This window comes from Somniosus microcephalus, chromosome 4 (genome assembly GCF_052327205.1).
Source record: "Somniosus microcephalus isolate GS21.2 chromosome 4, FLI_Smic_1.0, whole genome shotgun sequence".
Lineage (NCBI taxonomy): Eukaryota > Metazoa > Chordata > Chondrichthyes > Squaliformes > Somniosidae > Somniosus > Somniosus microcephalus.
This window is the reverse complement of record NC_140990.1, coordinates 224,016,526-224,038,787: the sequence shown is the minus strand read 5'-3', so window position 1 is coordinate 224,038,787 and position 22,262 is coordinate 224,016,526. Positions and strand designations below refer to the sequence as shown.

The 22,262-nt window shown below is 46.2% G+C and overlaps 1 protein-coding gene across 5 annotated transcripts in view; it reads left to right on the top strand.

The window, feature by feature from the left end:
• myo1b (myosin IB) overlaps positions 1–22,262 on the top strand; it is a 397,467-nt gene that overhangs the window by 48,977 nt on the left and 326,228 nt on the right. For all 5 annotated transcript variants that reach the window (XM_085985844.1, XM_085985845.1, XM_085985847.1 and 2 more), the window contains exon 3: positions 2,724–2,839. In XM_085985844.1, coding sequence (XP_085841970.1) covers positions 2,724–2,839 — 116 coding nt within the window. The remainder of the gene's footprint in view (positions 1–2,723; positions 2,840–22,262) is intronic.

Sequence of the window (22,262 nt, the reverse complement as noted above, 5' to 3'; positions counted from 1 at the left end):
GAAACTGTATAGCATTGCTCAGGGAGCTTGTTAATCCAGTTTTAATTTTGATTGAGCCCCAATTGTGAAGAACTACATATTTATGAAGGCACCGAGTAATCATGATATGATGATGGATAAAGAGAAATGGTTAATAGAACAGTGCTTCTCATCTCAAACATGGTGGGTCTGAAAATTATGAACCCGAAGGGACCACTTCTTCCCTAATGGGACACAAAGTTGAACATCATATTCTGGCTCCAAAATCACAAGACGACAAGTCAAACAAAGTCAAAGTGATAAAGCCGTTATATTCTGATTTTAAAAAATTCAGTGGCACAGGACAAATACGGTAGCAGAGGAATTTCCATCTAGTCACCCTGAAGATTATTGAATTCCAGGCACAAGAGTGAAAGAGCAGGGCCACATTTTATACTGTATGCTATTATATTATTAGTGATTCAAAGCCTAGAAATTACTGTTGGTGATATTAGGCTTAGCATGTTTATATCACGTTCCTTTGTTTCCTATTTTAATGGAGGTGTCGTGATGTTGCAAGAAACATTCATCAAGAAAGAAGTGTATTATTTGTTAATACTATATCACCACAATGTACATGATTCATCACTCTAGTTTTTGGCCAGGCTTAGTGGGGCTATTCTCTATAAAGCAGTATACAGATGAGAAAATATTTACATATACATAAAGTTTACTCCAAAATGAATGCCGCAGACCTCCGCAGAGAATCACCCCCATACATGATGTACAGCAAAGTTACTTCTATAATTGCCACTTCTACAGATTTTTCCCTCAGCCTCTGCTTACTGTAGAACCATATGTGGAACTGGCAGGAAGAGCATATGTTTCTATTATAAATGCTATCAACAGCTGCTATAACTGCAGTGTGCCTGGGAAACCTCAGCAGTTTGCATAAGATACAGAATGCTTTTAAAATGAGGTTTTAAAAAGACGCATCTTGTACTGATTATGACAGTGATATTTTTAAGAATAAACTTTGAGTGGCGCTGTAGTAAGAGTTTCAGTATGCATCGTGTACTTTTGTGGTTTCTTCACAGTGGGAGGTAAGGGATACAGTAACATAGTGGGTTTAGGGCCCTGCTCTTTCACTCTTGTGCCTGGAATTCAATAATCTTCAGGGTGACGAGATGGAAATTCCTTTGCTACCGTATTTGTCCTGTGTGAAATATATTTGGCCATTCTCAGCACTGTTCTCAGTAGGAGTTAGCCCACAACACAACATTGCCTACAATAATAATTTTGTAGTTTTAATAAGGAGGCCACAGGATGGCTGGTGCAGAAAATGCCACATTGTTGCATTAGGAGCAGCTTTTCTGAGTTTGCTGTTGAGGAACATTGTTAGGGTGGAGCAGATAGAGCTTTACAGTGCTCTGGCAGGAATAATCTGAAGCGAGCAGGGCAGTGACTGAGAGGTGTATTAATGACAGCAAATGCAACCTTATTAAATCAATGTGTGACGGTGGTACTTATAATAAATGTAGGAAAAGGGGTATAAATATTTAGTTGTGTAATTTTCAGATCGTTTATAAACCTGAAGAGGTGTTGGAGGGAAAGGGCATCGTACTCGAGACATTTCCCTTAAGAATTATTTCTCAATACTTAGTGATACATTTGGCTTTCTCATTACTTGGTTTTAGTTTTCAAAATGCTCATCAGAGGTGAGAAAGGCTATGATGGATCTCAGAGATATTACAGAGTGACACTCTTCAGCCTGGATGCCAGTTCAGGAAAGTCAAGACTAGAACATTCAGTACTGACTACCCAGCAATACCTCAGTGATTTTCCAGTCTCTGATTCCTTCAGTGGGCATCCATGACTGAGGAGAACGCCAATCCATGTGATAAATGTGGAGTTGGTTGCAAGTTTTTCAGCATCTCAACCATGTGTTCTTCAAGGCACCCCAGTGACTCCTCATAAGTATTGTCTCTCTGTAGTTGTTTGTGTGCTCGCAATGTCAATTCCTAGAAGAATCTGAATGAGGTTGTCATTTCTCTTAAGGAAGGGTGTCTTATAATTCTGCTGACTGCCTCTCTGTCTCAGTGGATAAATACATCAGATGTTGTAACACTGAGCCAGAAAGATTCCAAAACCCTTGTGATCATTTAGACCATCAACACTCACCGTCTGGCCTTGGAAACATGTAGAATTACCAAATGAGTGAGGTACTGAGGGGCTGCTATTGTCAATGGGACTGCAAACCACCATGAACCAGGATTTTCAGGAGAGGAAAACATTAGGGAAAAATTGGAGAAGAAAATTGAAATCTGAAAAGTTGGGTACAGTTGCTGTTACATTTGGCTCTCAAGACTTATTTCTTCATTATACAGCGCTAGATTCCAGTATAATGTTTAAGAAATAAATCTTGAGAGCCAAAGATACAGTGAATATTCAGTAAATGCTGACTTGCTAGATGCTCAGATACCTCCTCCTTCATTCTTCCAGGGTGTATCAAGTTCATCAAATTGTGCTGCGCTGGTGCATATCATCACTGTTCTGGGGGTTTATTTGTTATTTTCTAACTTTAAATATAAAGAATTATTATTCTCCAGCCCACTCTTGGGGCTTGCCTCCACATTGTACTTTCCCAAACAGCCTATCTAAGTGTGGGAACGAATAGCTAAGTTTCCTGTTTTACAGCATGAAACCCATAATTTAGAACAACTAATTTTATAAATTTTTTGATGTTTGTTTTTTTCCTGTTACAGACTTATATCGGAAGTGTAGTCATATCTGTAAACCCATACAGACACTTGCCCATCTATACGCCAGAGAAAGTAGAAGAATATCGCAACAGAAACTTCTATGAGCTTAGTCCTCACATGTAAGTACAACAAAGCTAAACAATCTGCAGCTGATTCAAATAAAAGTCCAGCACATGGATGTAGCTGCTTACCTTGGATGAAATGAAGAAAGAGAATGTGAATGCTTTATTCTTGTGTTTTTATTAAGCCCGGTCTACCCAGTTTACTTGTAATTTGTTTAGTATATTGCAAGCATCCGCCAAACTATTCCATCGTTGACAAATTCTTCAATTCTCTGTTTGAACCCTGAAAGGCTAAGGTCCAAATATGGTATTTTTTTTTTCTCATTGTATTTGACCCCACCTGTCCCTGCACCATCTGCCATTGCTTTTTGAGCATTTGTGCTCACGTGTACCGAGCTGGGAAAAGTGGGGCCCATGTGATTATCGTACGGTAAATTACTGTCTGGAACAAATATGATTTTAGCGATAAGTGGAAGTAAAAATAAAAGGGAGGGGAAATTTATTTCAGCTCCTGATAAAAATGATTCACAATTTGGCTTTGGAAAGTGACACTTGATGTTTTATTTAGGAAAATACATTTTTCTTCCATGAAGTACATAAGGGAGTATTTTAGAAAACATTCGTATAATTTTAGTATGTTCAAAAATATTTTTCTAATACTTTTGCAAGCATCTGAAGGGGGTATATAATTATAAGATAAAACCTTGTTTGTAAACATTAATGATGGTTAGGTTAGATGAACAGATTTTCCTTTTAATGTTATTTTCACAGGTGCTACAAATCATAATGGTTTACTAGCTATTTTGTAATTTTCCAAATGCTGATGTCTTTATCAAAAGATATACTGTATGTGATCTACAAGAACTCCATGGACGTGGTTGTCATCGAGGTTTGGTGCCTGTCAAGGTGCCCATCAGCTGTAGCCCCTTAGACAGACTGTCTCCCTTCCAAGTGTACCAGACACCCTACTATACTTCACCCAGCGGCCACTCTTTTTTTTATTAGCGAACCTAGATGGTGAGCGCTGGGAAACTGTTCAACCATCAGGGCATCGTAACCAAGCCTGATTCTGCCCTGTTAACACGCGTGCTGACCAGTGGACAGAAATCAGGATTCTTTTGTCCTTCATGGTCTGCAGGTGCTGAGCCCAGTTGTAACGGCCCTATTGCTACCCCAGATGAGATCAGTTGAGAGCAGCGAGACAGAACAGATCAGATATTGAGCTTGGGTGTTTTCCTGGTCTGTGTGGCTCACAATCACGTCACGCAGGGCATTTCCCACTGAGCCGCTAAGAGAGCTTGAAGCGGAGTAGCCCATTATAACTCTTCACTGCAGAAATTAGATTCATCACATCCAAGTATGGCGAAGACTTGTTGGTGTCTGCCCTGCTGTGACTGTGCAGTAGCCACACTTGTTTAAAGAATTGAGCCAGTAAGCAAGCTTATCTACAGTCCAAAACACAGGTTTGTCATTCAACACAGTTAAAGACAATAATCGGCTTCCCTGTCAGTAATTCTGTCCATACCAGTGTGATTGAGGAGAGGCCCAGAAGTAGCCTCATTCCTTACCGTTGTAATGTCTGTATGTATTCATGGTTTCTGCCAGACAGTCTTCAACTCATCGCTGCCATTTTTAAAGTGTGTGTCCTTTTTATTAAAAAAAAAGTGAAACAGAAAAAAAAACTCTGCTAATTGATGTTGGAATACCAACATCCGAAGCAATGCAGCTGTCTTTCATTTTCACTATCCTATAACAGATGTGCACTTGAGCACCTAAACAAACTGCACGGTCAACATAATTGAACAATCCTTAACATATAGAAGTATTGTAAATATTTAAACTGGAGAAAGCTGCTTTAAATTTAATCACCTGGAATTTCCATGGGGATTAGATCTGCGGAATCCCCAGAGAAGCAGAATAAAGGCTAAAAGAGGCCGCCCATACTATTTCTCTAGGATTTCCATTGATGTCGTGGTAGGAGATCAGGAGAACCTTGTGGAAATTTGGAGCCAATGATTTTTTTTTTTTAGTTTCAGCCACTTTTGTTCCATGTCTGTAATAGTATTCCAAATTTTTTTTCGTTTGTCACCCAAATTTCTCCCTGCCTCTTCTGAACCTACTGTGATGTCTGATTTATAAAATACTAGCTGAAGTGCCCGGCGGTGCCGAGGCTTTTTCGAGGGCATGTTGTTGTTGGAAGAGAGAGAGCGAGCGACTGGGGGGAAGAGAGAGAGCGACTGGGGGGAAGAGAGAGAGCGACTGGGGGGAAGAGAGGGAGGGGAGGGGTGGGGGGAAGAGAGGGGAGGGAGGGGAGGGGAAGGGGGGAGGGGGAGGGGGAGGGCGGGGGGAGGGGAGGGGGGAGGGGGAGGGCGGGGAAGGGGGGAGGGCGGGGGGAGGGGAGGGGGGAAGGGAGGGAGGGGGGAAGGGAGGGAGGGAGGGAGGGGGGGAAAGGGAGGGGGGAAGGGAGGGCAGGGGAGGGGAAGGGAGGGGGGGAAGGGAGGGCAGGGGAGGGGAAGGGAGGGCAGGGGGGAGGGGAGGGAGGGGAAGGGAGGGCGGGGGGGAGGGGAGGGAGGGGAAGGGGGGGAGGGGAAGGGAGGGCGGGAGGGAGGGGAAGGGAGGGCGGGGAGGGGAGGGAGGGGGGGAGGGAGGGGAGGGAGGGGGGAGGGAGGGCAGGGGGGGAGGGGAAGGGAGGGGAAGGGAGGGTGGGGGGGAGGGGAAGGGAGGGTGGGGGGGAAGGGAGGGCGGGGGGGAGGGGGAGGGAGGGCGGGGGGGGAGGGGAGGGGGGGATGGAGGGCAGAGGGGAGGGAGGGCGGCGGGCACCCCCGAGGGTCGCGACCCCCCCCCCCGAGGGTCGCGCTCCCCCCCCCCCCCCCCGGAGGTGAAGCCCGCCGATTGCGCGCGCAGCAGGAGCTGAGACGCGGCGTCTCTCTCGGCCGGCGGGCCCGGTTGCCAGGGCAACCGTGACGCTGACCAAGCCAGAGAGAGAGACACCGCGTCTCAGCTGCTCCTGCTGCGCGCGCGGCCCCCCCCCCCCGAGGGTCGCGGCCGCCCCCCCCGAGGTGAAGACCGCCGATTGCGCCCGTTGCCAGGGTAACGCTGGACGCTCAGCAAGCCCTGGCAGAGAGAGACGTCTCAGCTCCTGCTGCGCGCGCACCCTAGCGGCGCTGGGCTGAGGCTCGGCCCTCCAGCCTTCGAGTGGGGCCGGGAGGTGCCTAGCTCGGGCGTGGGTGCGGAGGAGACGCCGAGGCTTCTAGGCCTACCTGGAAAAACGGGGAAAGGTAGGAAAATTAATGAGATTAGATAAGTTAATTACTTTCTAAATCATTTTTTTAAAAAACAATATGTGTTTTAAAAGCAACGTTTTTTTTTAAGACGCAGAAAGCGGGAAAAAGAAAGGAAAATTTTGGAATCAAGATGGCGGCGACTCACCTCGGTTCAGAACGATAAAGCCCGGCCACACGCGCACCGATTGGCCCGGCGGCACACGCCAGCAACCCGGCGTACGATTGGTCGAGCTCGAGGTCACTCTGTCGCTAATGAGCGGATAATGAGATGCTAATGAGCGGAATGTTGAAGGCTTTTGGGATACCGCGGGCGCAATTTTAGCCCGGCCGAAACGTAAATACGCTTAAAACCGTCTTGGAAGCGTAAGCTTTCTTTGGAGGTAACGCGCGCATAGGTACACCCTGTAACTTTCGAGTGTATACCCGCAACGCACACGCGATGACAGACAGATAGACAGATAGACAGATAGACGTACCGATTTTATATATATAGATAATTGAATAAAGAAGTAATTTAGTGTGTACCATTAAAACAAATCTAATAGTTTGATGTTGGCTGGATAGGAAAAACAGCTGTGCCTGTTAACTGTCATATTATATGAAACTTTGTCATTAATGGGAAAATTAAAACTGAGACTGTTGAATAGAGCTCAGCCAAGGCAAAAAGAACACTGTAAGCTGTATGTTTTGTTATAATGGTAGTTATATTACTATTCAAAGAATTTCTATGGCAGTGTTATAGGAACTATATTTTGTTAAATGTGTAAGATTTTCCTTCCCACTCAAGCTATTGCTTTAGTTGTAATCTCAGAATAGGACTGAGGTTATATTAATGTAATCCTTGATTCTACAGATGGTTTTTATAGTGCTGTCTTTTCTAGTATGTTTCATGTTAACTTGTATCTCTAGTTAATGCAGGAGGCTTATGTGGTGATACATTACCTGCTTAATACTTAGATGAAATGCCACCAAGGCAGAGCTTGGTCATGCTGTATCTAATTTGTCTGCAAAGCTGTGGGGAAACTGAAATGCTCTGCTTTCAAACAATTCATAACATATGAATCCTAATGTTAAGAACCTTGGGATGTAACTTTCTACAAGTTGAAAGAATAATGGATGACTGCCTGTATTCTCCGTAAACTTGAGGTCATCCAAAACTCTGCTGACCATGTTCTAACTCGCACCATGTCCCTGCTGACCTACATTGGCTCCTGGTTAAGCAACACTTCGATTTTAAAATTCTCATCCTTATTTTCAAATCCCTCCATGGCCTCGCCCCTCCCTAACTCTGTAATCTCCTCCAGCCCTAAAACCCTTTGAGATCTCTGCGCTCTTCCGATTCTGGCCTCTTGAGCATCCCCGATTTTAATTGCTCCACCATTGGTAGGTGTGCCTTGAGCTGCCAAGGCCCTAAGCTCTGGAATTCCCTCCCTAAACCTCTCCACCTCTCTTTCTTCCTTTAAGGTGCTCCTTAAAACCTACCTCTCTGACCAAGCTTTTGGTCATCTGCCCTAATATCTCCTTATATGGCCTGGTGTCAAATTTTGTTTGCTAACACTCCTGTGAAATGCCTTGGGATGTTTTACTACATTAAAGGCGCTATATAAGTGCAAGTTGCTACTGTTGTTCGGGTAACCTCTCGGTACGCTAAACACGCAACTTTTATGCAAAGGCTGGGGGGGGGGAACGGACATGAAAACAGACAGGTGTAGAGTGGATACAAACCTGTTTGAAATTGAATTAATTGTTAGTAATTGCATGCACAGACAACAGGTCAATTTTTTTTATGTACTGGTAACCAACTTGTTGTAAATCAATCTTTTAGATTTTAAGGTATACTTAAATTTGGGGTGGGAAAAGCTGATAATATTAATTGAGGGAAATTATGTTTTTGGGAATCCTCAAAGTTTGTTGGACTTGCATGATTTTATTATTGGAAATATGCACTGAATGATATCCTGGCTGGAGCATGTCTTGGTGGCTGAGAGCTGCTCAATAAAGCTGGTGAGTAGGAGGGGAAATTGGGAGCACCTGGCTGGACAGAGAATGCAAATATAAAATAAAATATATACAACATAAACACAATAAATGGATTCAAATTAGTACAGAGAGACCATAGAAAGGGAACTGTAAACAATAGTAAATTTGACAGTTTTAATCACTAGACAAGCAATGAAAAAACAAATAGAATGTTGGGATATATAGCCTACAGAGCACATGTCTACACACTAAGGCTTTACAATGCACTGGTTAGACAACTTTTGAATGACCGTTCACTTCTGATCACCACATTACATAACGATGTAGATGCCTGGTACAGATGCAGAAAAGAGCAAAAATAATGATCTTGTGTAAAGGGAGGAGCAAAGATAGGGAAGTTTAAGCTTTTATATCTGGACTTTGTGATACTTTTTCCAAAACTTTGCTGCAGAAAATGAATTTTTAATGTTTTTAAAGGCATAGTGTATTTGCACAAGTTCAATAAAAGTGACTCTGAAACCACAGGTAATTAAGATTCTTAATAAGCTAGTATTGATGTTGTTTCCCCATAGATTGTAAATTATCAACTTATCAGGATTGTCTTGGCAATGAACAACAGCTCACACCCATTGTGTGGAATGCCCTTGATCCTCTTTCTGGCTATGAACAAGTAGATGTAGGGCAGTGGGACTCAATTCCCATAAAAGTAAGATACTCTGGGTGTTTATGGAGCATCTGACTCAGCTGTGGCTCTGTGGGTAGTACTCTTGATCTGAGCCAGAAGGCTATGGGTTCAAGTCCCACTCTAGAGACGGGCACACAATCTAGGCTGAAAATTAGATGCAGCGCTGAGGGAGTGCTGCATTGTCGGAGGTGCTGTCTTTTGGATGAGACATTAAACTGAGTCTGCCCCCTCAGGTGGATGCAAAAGATCTCATGGCACTATTTTGAAGAAGAGCAGGGGTGCTCTCCCAGGTGTCCTGGCCAATATTTATCCCTCAACTAACATCACTAAAACAGATTATCTGGTCATTATCACATTGCTGTTTGTGGGACCTCGCTGTGTGTAATTTGGCTGTCTCCTTTCTTACATTACAACAGTGACTACACTTCAAAAGTATTTCATTGGCTCTGGGACGTCCTGAGATCATGAAAGGTGCTATATGAATTTTTAAAGATTTCTTTAATTATAATTTTCTTTAGCTACTTCACTATGCAGAATTATCATCTATATATCTAAAGTTCTCATACTATATAAAGCTCTGTGCATCGTCTCAATTAGAACAGAGTTTGCAACCAAAAGAGGTTCTTTAAGAACCCCAAAATGGTTGCTGGTGCCAAAAGTCCTCACCTGCAGTAGAGGCGAGAAAATTGGAAAAAAAAAACTAGTGGTGCCATGGTGTCACGGCCAATCCAAAACCCGCCCTTGGCCGACACTCACACACATACACTTTCCATACAGATAAGTTGATATCAATCAGGAGCTGCTGATCTCTTTCCCCCCCCCCTTTGAAATTATATTTTTATTCTACAACAGGTTAATGTTACTTTCATTATTCTGTATTGTGAAAATAACCACCTCACTAAACAACACTATTCCAGTCGTATCACAAGAAGGAAGCACAAATACTCCTGCTGCATCATTTACAGGAGCCACCAAAAGGGTGCTCCTTCTACAAGAAGATGCTTGCACCTTGCATTCACATTCGAGCTCCTGAATTTTGCACATTGTGCAGGTTTTGGTTCATTACGGGGTTTATTCTACTCGCTTGAATGATAGTTTCTGTGTGCTCATGAAACAAAGTTGAGCAGCTGCACTACAACACCCAGTTACTTCATTCTATTTTTTTTCGGTGCACCTTTAGATTATCCTGTGTCACGCAGTAAGATCCGGGAAATCTCAAACAAGCATCAATACCAATGTTTGGTTACGATACGGAGGGAGTAACTGAATAGAATAGAAATATATTATAGCAGTGATGAGTAATCCATACCCGCAGTGAGGAATGATGTTTTTCCGGCCGTGGTTTGCGTTGTTCCAGGAGGGATCTTTTTTATCAAACAAATTTTTAAAAATCACACAAAAATAATAAAGCTATTTGAAGGAAAGATTTGCTTTGCAAACAATTGCCATGATCTTATTTAATTATCTCCTAGATCATGGTGGGATGTCATCCAAGAACAAAACTTGGGAACTGCCAAGAATAAGCTTTAGAATTCATCAGCTTCTCATAAAAGGATTACATAAATGGAAACCATTTGACAGTGACCATTGCCCAAAGGGACAACAGTCTTTTCCTTGTTTAATGCATTTCAGTGCAATCAGATGCCAGAAATTACAGCACTGTACTGGGAACATTTTTGTGAATGACCAGATCATTTACATTCTTCCTAAATCCCATTCCCATACAAATAATATCAGTTTGGTTAATTTCAAATACTGTGATTTATTCTCTAGTAACATTCTGTTGATTAAATAGTTGTCAAATTTTGAGGATAAATTGATTCAAGTTGCAAGATATCTGTGCTGCGATACCTTTCTACTGGAGAAATTTCTTCTGTTCCAAGTTTTTCCTCATTCAACATCCACAAGTGTACTTCTAGCAGGAGTCACTGGATAGTGATCAGGTGTAGAAAACTATTCCAGTTTTCCTCATCTTAACCCAGCGGTGCTGAGGCCAATTGTAGCACCCCATCTCTGCCTCAAGCCTAGATCATCTAACTCGACAGACTGGGGGTCAGACCTGGACCTGCCCTGGTTTTTGTGGCTCAGTTACTCACTGCTTAAAGCTGCCAAGTCATCAGGGGAGTCACTTAGTAAGTTTTGAACAGTGACAAGGCTCCGTTGCAGTTCATTCTTTCCAGTGAAGACAATTAATCATATGGTAGGGCAGATTGCAAATTTAGGAGGAGAGTCATTCTAGCAATTGAACCAATACACCAAGAACAGATGGTGAGAAGCAAATTACAAAGGAGAACACAATCTCAAATTGGCTTCCGAATTGTAGAAGTACGACTGTCACGGCAATAAATGTCACATTGATGTCCGAGATCATAATTGCGCTGACATGGAACTAATAAAACCATTTGTTTCTGCTTCAAAGTCCTAACCATAAATTAGCTTTAACCTGTATTTGTTAAGTACTGTTTGAACAAAAATACCTCACCTTTAATTGTGACATTTCACTGCGTAAAGAAATAAATTCAGATATAAACGTATTGATGCCAGAGAATAGAAACATAGAAGATGGGAGCAGGAGTAGGCCATTCGGCCCCTCGAGCCTGTTCCGCCATTCAATGCGATCATGGCTGATCATCCAAAATCAGTACCCTGTCCCTGCTTTCTCCCCACATCCCTTGATCCCTTTAGCCATAAGAAATATATCTAACTCCTTCTTGAATATATTTAATAAGTTGGCCTCAACTGCCTTCTGTGGTAGAGAATTCCACAGGTTCACCACTCTCTGGGTGAAGAAATTCCTCCTCATCTCAGTCCTAAATGGCTCACCCCTTATCCTTAGACTGTGACCCCTGGTTCTGGACTCTCCCACCATCGGGAACATCCTTCCTGCATCTAGTCTGTCTAGTCCTGTTAGAATTATATAAGTTTCAATGAGATCCCCTCTCATTCTTCTAAACTCTAGCAAATATAAGCCTAATCGACCCAATCTCTCTTCATACATCATTCCTGCCATCCCAGGTATCAGCCTGGTGAATCTTCGCTGCACTCCCTCCATGGCAAGAACATCCTTCCTCAGATAAGGTGACCAAAACTGCACACAATACTCAAGGTGTGGTCTCACCAAGGCCCTGTACAACTGCAGCAAGACACCCTTGCTCCTGTACATGAATCCTCTCGCTATGAAGGCCAACATACCATTTGCCTTCTTAACCGCCTGCTGCACCTGCATGCTTACCTTCAGCAACTGGTGCACAAGGACACCCAGGTCTCATTGCACTTCCCCTTTTCCCAATCTAGTGCTGTTCAGATAATCTGCCTTCCTGTTTTTGCCACCAAAGTGGATAACCTCGCATTTATCCATATTATACTGCATCTGCCATGCATCTGCCCAATCACCCAACCTGTCCAAATTATACTGGAGTTTCTCTGCATCCTCCTCACAGTGTACACGCCCACCCAGCTTTGTGTTGTCTGCAAACTTGGAGATATTACATCTAGTTTCCTAGTCTAGATCATAAATATATATTGGCCCAGAAATTCGGGTCGAGGGCTTCCTGCGGGTGTAAGCCTCCGACCTGCACTTAGCTAGCGTGCCGGCCGTTGTGCTGTGGGCCCGCATGGAATTCCGATCCTGGGCCTGCTCCAACTGCCAGCACGCAGTGCTTGCGTATCCCAGGGGCACAGTTAGTTCGATGCATCCCTTGGGATCATGTGGGCCATGGAGAGCCAATCGGAGCAGGGAATGCTTCATTCATAAGTTTGACAGGAAGGGCTGTCAAACTTATAAATACTACAAGCCCCAAAACATCACTAAATCTTCAAATACATTTTTAAAAATCACTTTTTAAATAAACTACAAATTACATGAAATAACTATTTTAAACAATTTAAATTTTTGAAAAAAATAATTTTATTTTCTAACGGGGCTAAAAATAAACTTACCTTTCTTTAAAGTATTTAACAATAATAAACCTGTGGAAAAAATGTTTTAATTTTAATTAATTCACCACTTACCTTGTAAAAAGCATGCCTTGCGACTGCTTTTTATATGTGTAACTTCTGGAGACTTACCCTCCCGGGAAAACCTGCAAAAAAAAACGTAAGTTCGATGTACACGTGTTCGAACTCTGAACCCTTTCTTTCAGGGGAACGGAAGTGCCAGTTTCCCGCGCATGCGCAGTGCATGCAAGAAACCAGCACTTCCATTGGGCTTACGGGTGAGTACCCCATGCGCATTCACCGTGGAGACCCGAATTTCTGGGCCACTGTGAATAGCTGGGGTTCTAGCACCGATCCCTGCGGTACTCCACTAGTCACTGCCTGCCACTCGGAAAAAGACCTGTTTATTCCAATTCTTTGCTTCCTGTCTGCCAGCCAGTTCTCTATCCAAGTCAGTACCTTGCCCCCAATCCCATGTGCTTTAACTTTGCACGCCAATCTCTTATGCGGGACCTTACCGAAAGCCTTCTGAAAGTCCAAATACATCACATCCATTGGTTCTCCCTTATCTATTCTACCAGTTACATCCTCAAAAAATTCCAGTAGATTAGTCCAGCATGAATTACCTTTTATAAATCCATATTGACTTTGTCCGATCCTGTTACCGTTTTCCAAGTGTTCTGCTATTACATCTTTTATAATGGACTCTAGCATTTCCCTCACTGCCGATGTCAGGCTTACCGGTCTATAATTCCCTGTTTTCTCTCTACCACCTTTTTTAAATAGTGGGGTTACATTAGCTACCCTCCAATCCATGGGAACTATTCCAGAGTCTATCGAATTTTGGAAGATGACCAGCAATGCCACTTGCTTAAGTACCCTGGGATGTAGATAATCAGGCCCTGGGGATTTATCGGCCTTCAATGCCGTCAATTTCCCTAACGCCATTTCCCTACAAATACTGATTTCATTCAATTCCTCCCTCTCGTTAGACCCTATGTTCCCCGACATCTCTAGATGTTTATTTGTGTCCTGCTTTGTGAAGACAGAACCAAAGTATGTATTTAATTGGTCCGCCATTTCTTTGTTCCCCATTATAAATTCCCCTGATTCTGACTGCAAGGGACCTACCCTTGACATCACCAATCTTTTTCTCTTCACATATCTGTAGAATGAGGCAGTAATCCATTACTGAGGGCAAACCGTACTGATGGCAAAATGAGATCACAGCCTTGAAATCATTCCAAAGTATTCATTTTATTTTATTCCCCTGCCCTTTCCACATATCTTTTTAAATGTTTATTTTTCAAATATATATTCACTTCTCCTAAACTCCCTTTTGTTCTTTCAGTGATTCTCTTAAGTTTATACCCTCAAGTTACTAATAAATGTAGTTTTTTCCCAATATACTGCATAAAACCTCAATTTTTAATGCCTTAATTAAACTCCCAACCTATCTTCTCTCCTCATAGTTAAAGCCCTCTTCCTTGTGCTCATCTTCGTGACTCTCTGCCGCATTCTCTCCATGGCGTTGATATACTTCCGAAGTAAAAGCATTCAAAATTCATTAATGGGCCAGTAATTCCTGTCCCAACACGTGAGTACGGTTGGGGTACTCGCGCGTCTGGCCGGAGGAAATGCCGGTTTTCAGCATGTACAGCGCATGCGGGGAAAACCGGCATTTCCTGTCCTCTGAACGAAGAGGTTCAGAGGCAGAACGCGCGCGACTGCACAGGCAGCGCGTGCGCAATAAAATTCCTTTTTTATTTCAAAGTTGCGTGTAAAGGCCTCCGGTCTTTACGCGTGGAAAAACAAGACGTAAGTATTTAGTTTTTCAGGTAAGTGGGCTTTTTGTACAATGTAGAAATTTTTTTTCCACAGGTTTGTTATTTTTAAAGAATTTACAGGATGGTAAGTTTAGTTTTGGACCTATTTTAAAAAAAAAAAATTTCTCAAAAAATTGATTAATTGTTTAAAACATTATAATAACTATAAATAAGTTTTTTTTAAATCAGTGGGATGTTTTTTAAAATTTTATTTAAAGTTAAAGTAGTGTTTTGGCAGCCCATACTTTTCATGAGTTTGACAGCTCTTACTGTCAAACTCATGAATGAGTTTCCCCTCCCCTGATTGTCTGCACAGTGCTCACCTGATCCCAGCCGGCACATCGCACTAACTACGCCGCTGGATCAGGTTAGCACAGCACGCCGACAGCTGAACCGGGCCTGTGACAGGAAATGCAAGCAGGCCCGGGCTTCAGATGTCGGCGCGCAGGGTGCGTGCAGATCGGGGGCTTGCACGCGCGGCAAGCCCCCGATCTAATTTCAGGGCCAATATTCTAGCTGCAACCTAACCATTGATTTATATAGATTAGGCTCTTAGCTGCTTTACTCTGTACCACTACTTGTAAAACCTAGGATTGTGTGTTTTTTTTACACAGCTTGATCAATTTGTCCTCCCACCTTAAAAGATTTGTTTGTGCACTAAATTCCATTTGACCTCTCTCTGGCCCATCGACTAATTTGAATATGTAAACCACCACAACAGTGTCCTGTTACTCTCAGCTAAACTTCTGTCTGTTGCTGCTCCCTGGCCCTACTCCATTATTGCTCAAATCCCCTCACTCTCCATGGTACCAGGCCCCCCCTTGACCATTCTGATAATCACATTTTGCCACTGACCCTCCCAGGCCACACCCTGCTTTTTGTTTTACAGTCATCTATCTCTGTGACAAAAACATTATCTTCTTTTCTATTGGTTTTTGACATCTTATTGTTTTATGACTAGTAACGTTCTGAAACATTGAGTTATTTAATTCCGTATTCACAGGGGAACAGGACAGTACAGGGACTGTAGCAAAGTGGGTGGTCCAAGGTAGTTCAAATGAAAGGTGTAATAAAATTACCATTATTAGTCGATTGTTGCCTGGACTTGAAAATAAAATCCAAGTGAATAAAGCATCTGGGCTGGATAGAATACTTACGTAAGGTTTCTGGGAACTCGTGAATGTTCTGACCGATCTACAGGCAGAAATATTTAGGGATTACTAAAATAAGGGAGCGGTACCAATGGATTGAACAAAGAGGCCAGTTTGCCCCACATTTGTATCGGAGAAGATTCAAGAATCAATTGTCAAAAACAAGCTGGTGGAACATTTAGGGCGATATAAACTAATTGATGAGTTTTTTCTTTTTTATTCGTTTGTGGGATGTGGGCGTCACTGGCAAGGCCAGCATTTATTGCCCATCCCTAATTGCCCTTGAGAAGGTGGTGATGAGCCGCCGCCTTGAACCGCTGCAGCCCGTGTGGTGAAGGTACTCCCACAGTGCTGTTAGGTAGGGAGTTCCAGGATTTTGACCCAGCGACGATGAAGGATCGGCGATATACCTCTAAGTCAGGATGGTGTGTGACTTGGAGGGGAACTTGGAGGTGATGGTGTTCCCATATGCCTGCTACCCTTGTCCTTCTAGGTGGAAGAGGTCGCGGGTTTGGGAGGTGCTGCCGAAGAAGCCCTGGCAAGTTGCTGCAGTGCATCTTGTAGATGGTACACACTGCAGCCACGGAACGCTAGTGGTGGAGGGAGTGAATGTTTATGGTGGTAGATGAGGTGCCAAACAAGCAGGCTGCTTTGTCCTGGATGGTGTCGAGCTTCTTGAGTGTTGTTGGTGCTGCACTCATCCAGGTAAGTGGAGAGTATTCCATCACACTCCTTACTTGTGCCTTGTAGATGGTAGAAAGGCTTTGGGGAGTCAGGAGGTGAGACACTCGCTGCAGAATACCTAGCCTCTGACCTGCTGTTGTTGCCACAGTATTTATGTGGCTGGTCCAGTTAAGTTTCTGGTCAATGGTGACCCCTCAGGATGTTGATGGTGGGGAATTCGCCGATGGTAATGCCGTTGAATGTTACCTGGCACAAATGTTACCTGCCACTTATCAGCCCAAGCCTGAACGTCGTCCAGGTCTTGTTGCATGCGGGCATGGACTGCTTCATTATCTGAAGAGTTGTGAATGGCGCTGAACACTGTGCAGTCATCAGCCAATATCCCAATTTCTGACCTTATGTTGGAGGGAAAGTCATTGATGAAGCAGCTGAAGATGGCTGGGCCGAGGACACTGCCCTGAGGAACTCCTGCAGTGATGTCCTGGGGCTGTGGTGATTGACTGTCAATCACCACAACCATCTTCCTTTGTGTTAGGAATGACTGCAGCCAGTGGAGAGTTTTCCCCCCCGATTCCCATTGACTTCAGTTTTATTAGGGCTCCTTGATGCCACACTCGATCAAATGCTGCCTTGATATCAAGGGCAGTCACTCTTACCTCACCTCTGGAATTCAGCTCCTTTGTCCATGTTTGGACCAAGGCTGTAATGTGGTCGGTAGCTGAGTGGTCTTGGTGGAACCAAACTGGGTATCAGTGAGTAGGTTATTGGTGAGTAAGTGCTGCTTGATAACACTGTCGATGACACCTTCCATCACTTTACTGATGATTGAGAGTAGACTGATGGGGCGGTAATTGGCCGGATTGGATTTGTCCTGCTTTTAGTAGATAGGATGTACCTGGGCAGTTTTCCACATTGTCGGATAGATGCCAGTGTTGTAGCTATATGGGAACAGCTTGGCTAGAGGTGCCGCTAGTTCTGGAGCACAAGTCTTCAGCACGAGAGCCGGGATGTTGTCGGAGCCCATAGCCTTTGCTGTATCCAGTGCGCTCAGCCGTTTCTTGATATCACATGGAGTGAATTGAATTGGCTGAAGACTGGCTTCTGTGATGGTGGGGACCTCGGGAGTAGGCCGATATGGATCATCCACTCGGCACCTCTGGCTGAAGATGGTTGCAAACGCTTCAGCCTTGTCTTTTGCGCTCACATGCTCCACCATCATTGAAGATGGGATTATTCATGGAGCCTCCTCCTCCCGTTAGCTGTTTAATGGTCTCCCACCATTCACGACTGGATGTGGCAGGACTGCAGAGCTTTGATCTAATCTGTTGATTGTGGAACTGCTTAGCCCTGACTATAGCATGCTGCTTCCACTTTTTCACATGCATATAGTCCTGTGTTGCAGCTTCCCCAGGTTGGCACCTCATTTTTCGGTATGCCTGGTGCTGCTCCTGGCATGCTCTTCTACACTCCTTATTGAATCAGGGTTGGTCCCCTGGCTTGATGGTAATGGTAGAGCGAGGGATATGCTGGGCCATGAGGTTACAGATTGTGGTGGAATACAATTCTGCTGCTATGCTGATAGCCCACAGAGCCTCATGGATGCCCAGTTTTAAGCTGCTAGATCTGTTCTGAATCTATCCCATTTAGCATGGTGGTAGTGCCACACAACACAATGTCCTCACTGTGAAGACGGGACTTTGTCTCCACAAGGACTGTGCGGTGGTCACTTCCACCAATGCGGTCATGGACAGATGCATCTGCGACGGGTAGATTGGTGAGGACGAAGTCAAGTAGGTTTTTCCCTCGTGTTGGTTCTCTCACCACCTGCCGCAGGCCCAGTCTGGCAGTTATGTCCTTCAGGACTCGGCCAGCTCGGTCAGTAGTGGTGCTACCAAGCCACTCTTGGTGATGGACATTGAAGTCCCCCACCCAGAGTACATTCTGTGCCCTTGCTACTCTGTGCTTCTTCGAAGTGGTGTTTAACATGAAGGAGTACTGATTCATCAGCTGAGGGAGGGCGGTAGGTGGTAATCAGCAGGAGGTTTCTTTGCCCATGCTTGATCTGAAGCCATGAGACTTATGGGGTCCGGAGCCAATTTTGAGGACTCCCAGGGCCACTCCTTTCCAACTGTATACCACTGTGCCACCCCCCTGGTGGGACAGGACATACCCAGGGTTGGTGATGGCGGAGTTTGGGACATTGGCTGAAAGATATGATTCTGTGAGTATGACTATGTCAGGCTGTTGCTTGACTAGTCTGTGTGACAGCTCTCCCAATTTTGGCACAAGTCCCCAGATGTTGGTGAGGAGGACTTTGCAAGGTTGACTGGGCTGGGTGTGCCGTTGCCGTGTGTGGTAAACCACTGTTATACCTGCCTGTATGTGTATGTGTATTCCACTAGGTACAGGTCTGGACATGCCTCGGCTGACTCCTCCCACTATTCCAGGTATATAAGTGACTACCTCCCAGTCCCTTAGTATTCTGGACGGGTCGACCACTCGAGACTAGACCTTCATTCTTTAGTTAATAAAAGCCTGGTTGTTACTCGCTTAACCTCAGTCTTTTGAGTAATTGATGGCGCATCAATTTTATTAACTAAATTTTTATAATGGAGAAGATCCTCACACCAGCATGCCTGGACCTGGATAGTCGGGAAGCGGACGCTTCCACCAAGTTTGCTCACTGGCTCATGTGCTTCGAGGCATTCCTGACTGCCTCCACTGCGGTCGTAACGGATGCGAACAAACTCTCTGTCCTGATCTCCAAGGTGAACCACCGAGTGTACTCAGTCATCCGGGACGCGACCTCGTACACAGCCGCCCTCCAGCTCCTCAAGACCCAGTACACGCGCCCTGTGAACGAAGTTTACGCCAGGCACCTCCTGGGGAGTCGCAAGCAACAACCTGGGGAATCGACTGAGGAATACCTCCAAGCACTGTCCGTGCTTGGCCGGGCCTGTGGGTGTAAGGCGGTAACACCCACTAAGTACACGGAGGAACTGATCCGGGATGCCTTCGTAGCGGGCCACAGGTCCAACTACACCCGACAGCGACTGCTGGAGCAGAGTGACCTCACCCTCGACAAAGCCTCCGAAATCGCACTAACGCTGGACGCAGCCTACCGGGGCATGGATGCCTACTCCTCTGCACCGTGGACGCCGCGGGGAACGACAACCTGGGACACGGTAGGACAGCCCCATAGCACCGTGCCACCCCAGCCACAGCCCAACAACGGCCCAACCACCGCAGCAGTGTCCCAAAGCCAGACAGCAGTATCCCAAGGCCAGAAATGCTACTTCTGTGGCCAGGCCAAACACCCCAGAGCGCGCTGCCCGGCGAAGAATGCGGGCTGCGGGAAAAAGGGACACTACGTTAGCGTCTGCAAGGCCAAAGCCACCCCGAACGCCAGCAGCGCCGCGTGTGGGCCGTGCGGGCCGCCATCTTGGGCCTCCCCAGCCATGTGCGAACCACCGCAGCAGCAGCCATCTTGGACGACTCCAGCCGCATGGGAATCATGGACGCCGCCATCTTGGACACCAGCCGGGACGCAGCAGGCCGCCAACGCCCCCCCATCTGATACCCGCAGCGACACACTGACCCCTACGCTGGCCTCTGTTACGCTGGACCAAACGAGACCGCACCAACTAGCTCGGTCCAAAATGGACGTTAAGGTAAACGGCCATGCAATAAACTGCCTTTTTGACTCCGGGAGCACAGAGAGCTTCATCCACCCCGACACGGTGCGGCTTTGCTCTCTCCCAGTCCTGCCTGCGCACCAGCGGATTTCTATGGCCGCCGAGTCCCAGTCAGCGGACATTGGCGGCTACTGTGTGGTGACACTAGTAGTAGACGGGACTGTGTTCAATAATTTTAAACTCCTGGTCCTGCCCCAACCTTGCGCTGCCGTTCTACTGGGGTTGGATTTCCAGTGCCACCTCAAAAGCGTTACGATGGCGTACGGTGGCCCCCTCCCCCCCACTCACAGTCCGCAGCCAGCAGCCTCCAAATTGCCCGCCGCGCACCAGATGCAACCTCTCCACACTCAGAGTCCCACCACCCCCCCCACTGTTTGCTAACCTCACCCCCGACTGTAAGCCCATCGCCACAAAGAGCAGGCGATACAGTGCCGGGGACAGGGTTTTCATCAAAACCGAAGTGGAGCGGCTCCTGAAGGAGGGGATTATTGAGGGCAGCTCCAGCCCCTGGCGAGCCCAGGTTGTGGTCGTTAAGACCGGCGAGAAACAACGCCTGGTCATCGACTACAGCCAAACAATAAACCGCTACACCCTGCTGGACGCCTACCCACTCCCCCGCATAGCTGACATGGTCAACCAGATCGCGCAGTACCGCGTCTTTTCGACCATTGACCTGAAATCAGCGTACCACCAGCTCCCCATCCGCCCCGAAGACCGCCAGTACACTGCTTTTGAGGCAAACGGCCGCCTCTATCACTTCCTTAGGGTTCCCTTTGGCGTTACCAACGGGGTCTCCGTCTTCCAAAGGGAGATGGACCGGATGGTCGATCAAAACGCGCTGCAGGCCACTTTCCCTTACCTAGACAATGTGACCATCTGCGGCCATGACTTGCAGGACCATGACGCAAACCTCGAGAAATTCCTCCGCACCGCCCAACTCCTGAACCTGACATATAACAAGGAGAAGTGCATATTCCGCACAGACCGCCTCGCCATCCTTGGCTGTGTTGTGGAACACGGGGTCATCGGTCCCGACCCGGACCGGATGCGTCCCCTTATGGAACTCCCACTGCCCCACTGCCTAAAAGCTCTGAAGAGGTGCCTAGGGTTTTTTTCCTACTACGCCCAGTGGGTCCCCTACTATGCAGACAAAGCCCGTCCGCTGATCAAATCCACCTCTTTTCCCCTGATGGCAGAGGCCCGCTCGGCCTTCCACCGTATCAAGGAGGACATTGCCAAAGCCACCATGCACGCAGTGGACGAATCCATCCCCTTCCAGGTGGAAAGCGATGCGTCCGACTTCGCTCTGGCCGCCACCCTTAATCAGGCAGGGAGACCTGTGGCATTCTTCTCACGAACCCCCCAGGGCCCGGAGACCAGACACTCCGCGGTCGAGAAGGAGGCCCAGGCTATTGTGGAGGCTGTGCGTCATTGGAGGCACTACCTGGCTGGAAAACGATTTACCCTGCTCACTGACCAGCGTTCAGTTGCTTTTATGTTCAACAACAAGCAGAGGGGCAAAATCAAAAATGACAAGATTTTGAGGTGGAGAATCGAACTTTCCACCTACAATTACGAGATCTTGTACCGGCCTGGGAAGCTCAATGAACCCCCAGATGCCCTATCGCGTGGCACCTGCGCCAGCGCACAGATCGATAGGCTGAGGGCCCTCCACAATGACCTCTGCCACCCGGGGGTCACCAGGTTCTTCCACTTCATCAAGGCCCGCAACCTGCCTTACTCCATTGAGGAGGTCAGGACCATGACCAAGAACTGCCAAGTCTGCGCTGAGTGCAAACCGCACTTTTATAGACCAGACAGAGCCCACCTGATAAAAGCCACTCGCCCTTTCGAACGCCTGAGCGTCGATTTTAAAGGGCCTCTCCCCTCCCCTCCTCCGACTGCAATGTGTACTTCCTCAACATCATTGACGAGTACTCCCGTTTCCCATTCGCTATCCCCTGCCCGGACGTGACCAGTGCCACGGTCATTAAATGTCTGAACAGCCTCTTCACCCTGTTCGGTTTCCCCAGCTATATCCATAGCGACCGGGGCTCATCGTTTATGAGCGACGAACTCCGCCAGTACCTGCTCGCTAGGGGTATAGCCACAAGCAGGACCACCAGTTACAACCCCCGGGGGAACGGACAGGTGGAAAGAGAGAATGCAACAGTTTGGAAGGCCGCCCTACTAGCCTTAAAGTCCAGGGGCCTTCCGACCTCCCGCTGGCAGGAGGTGC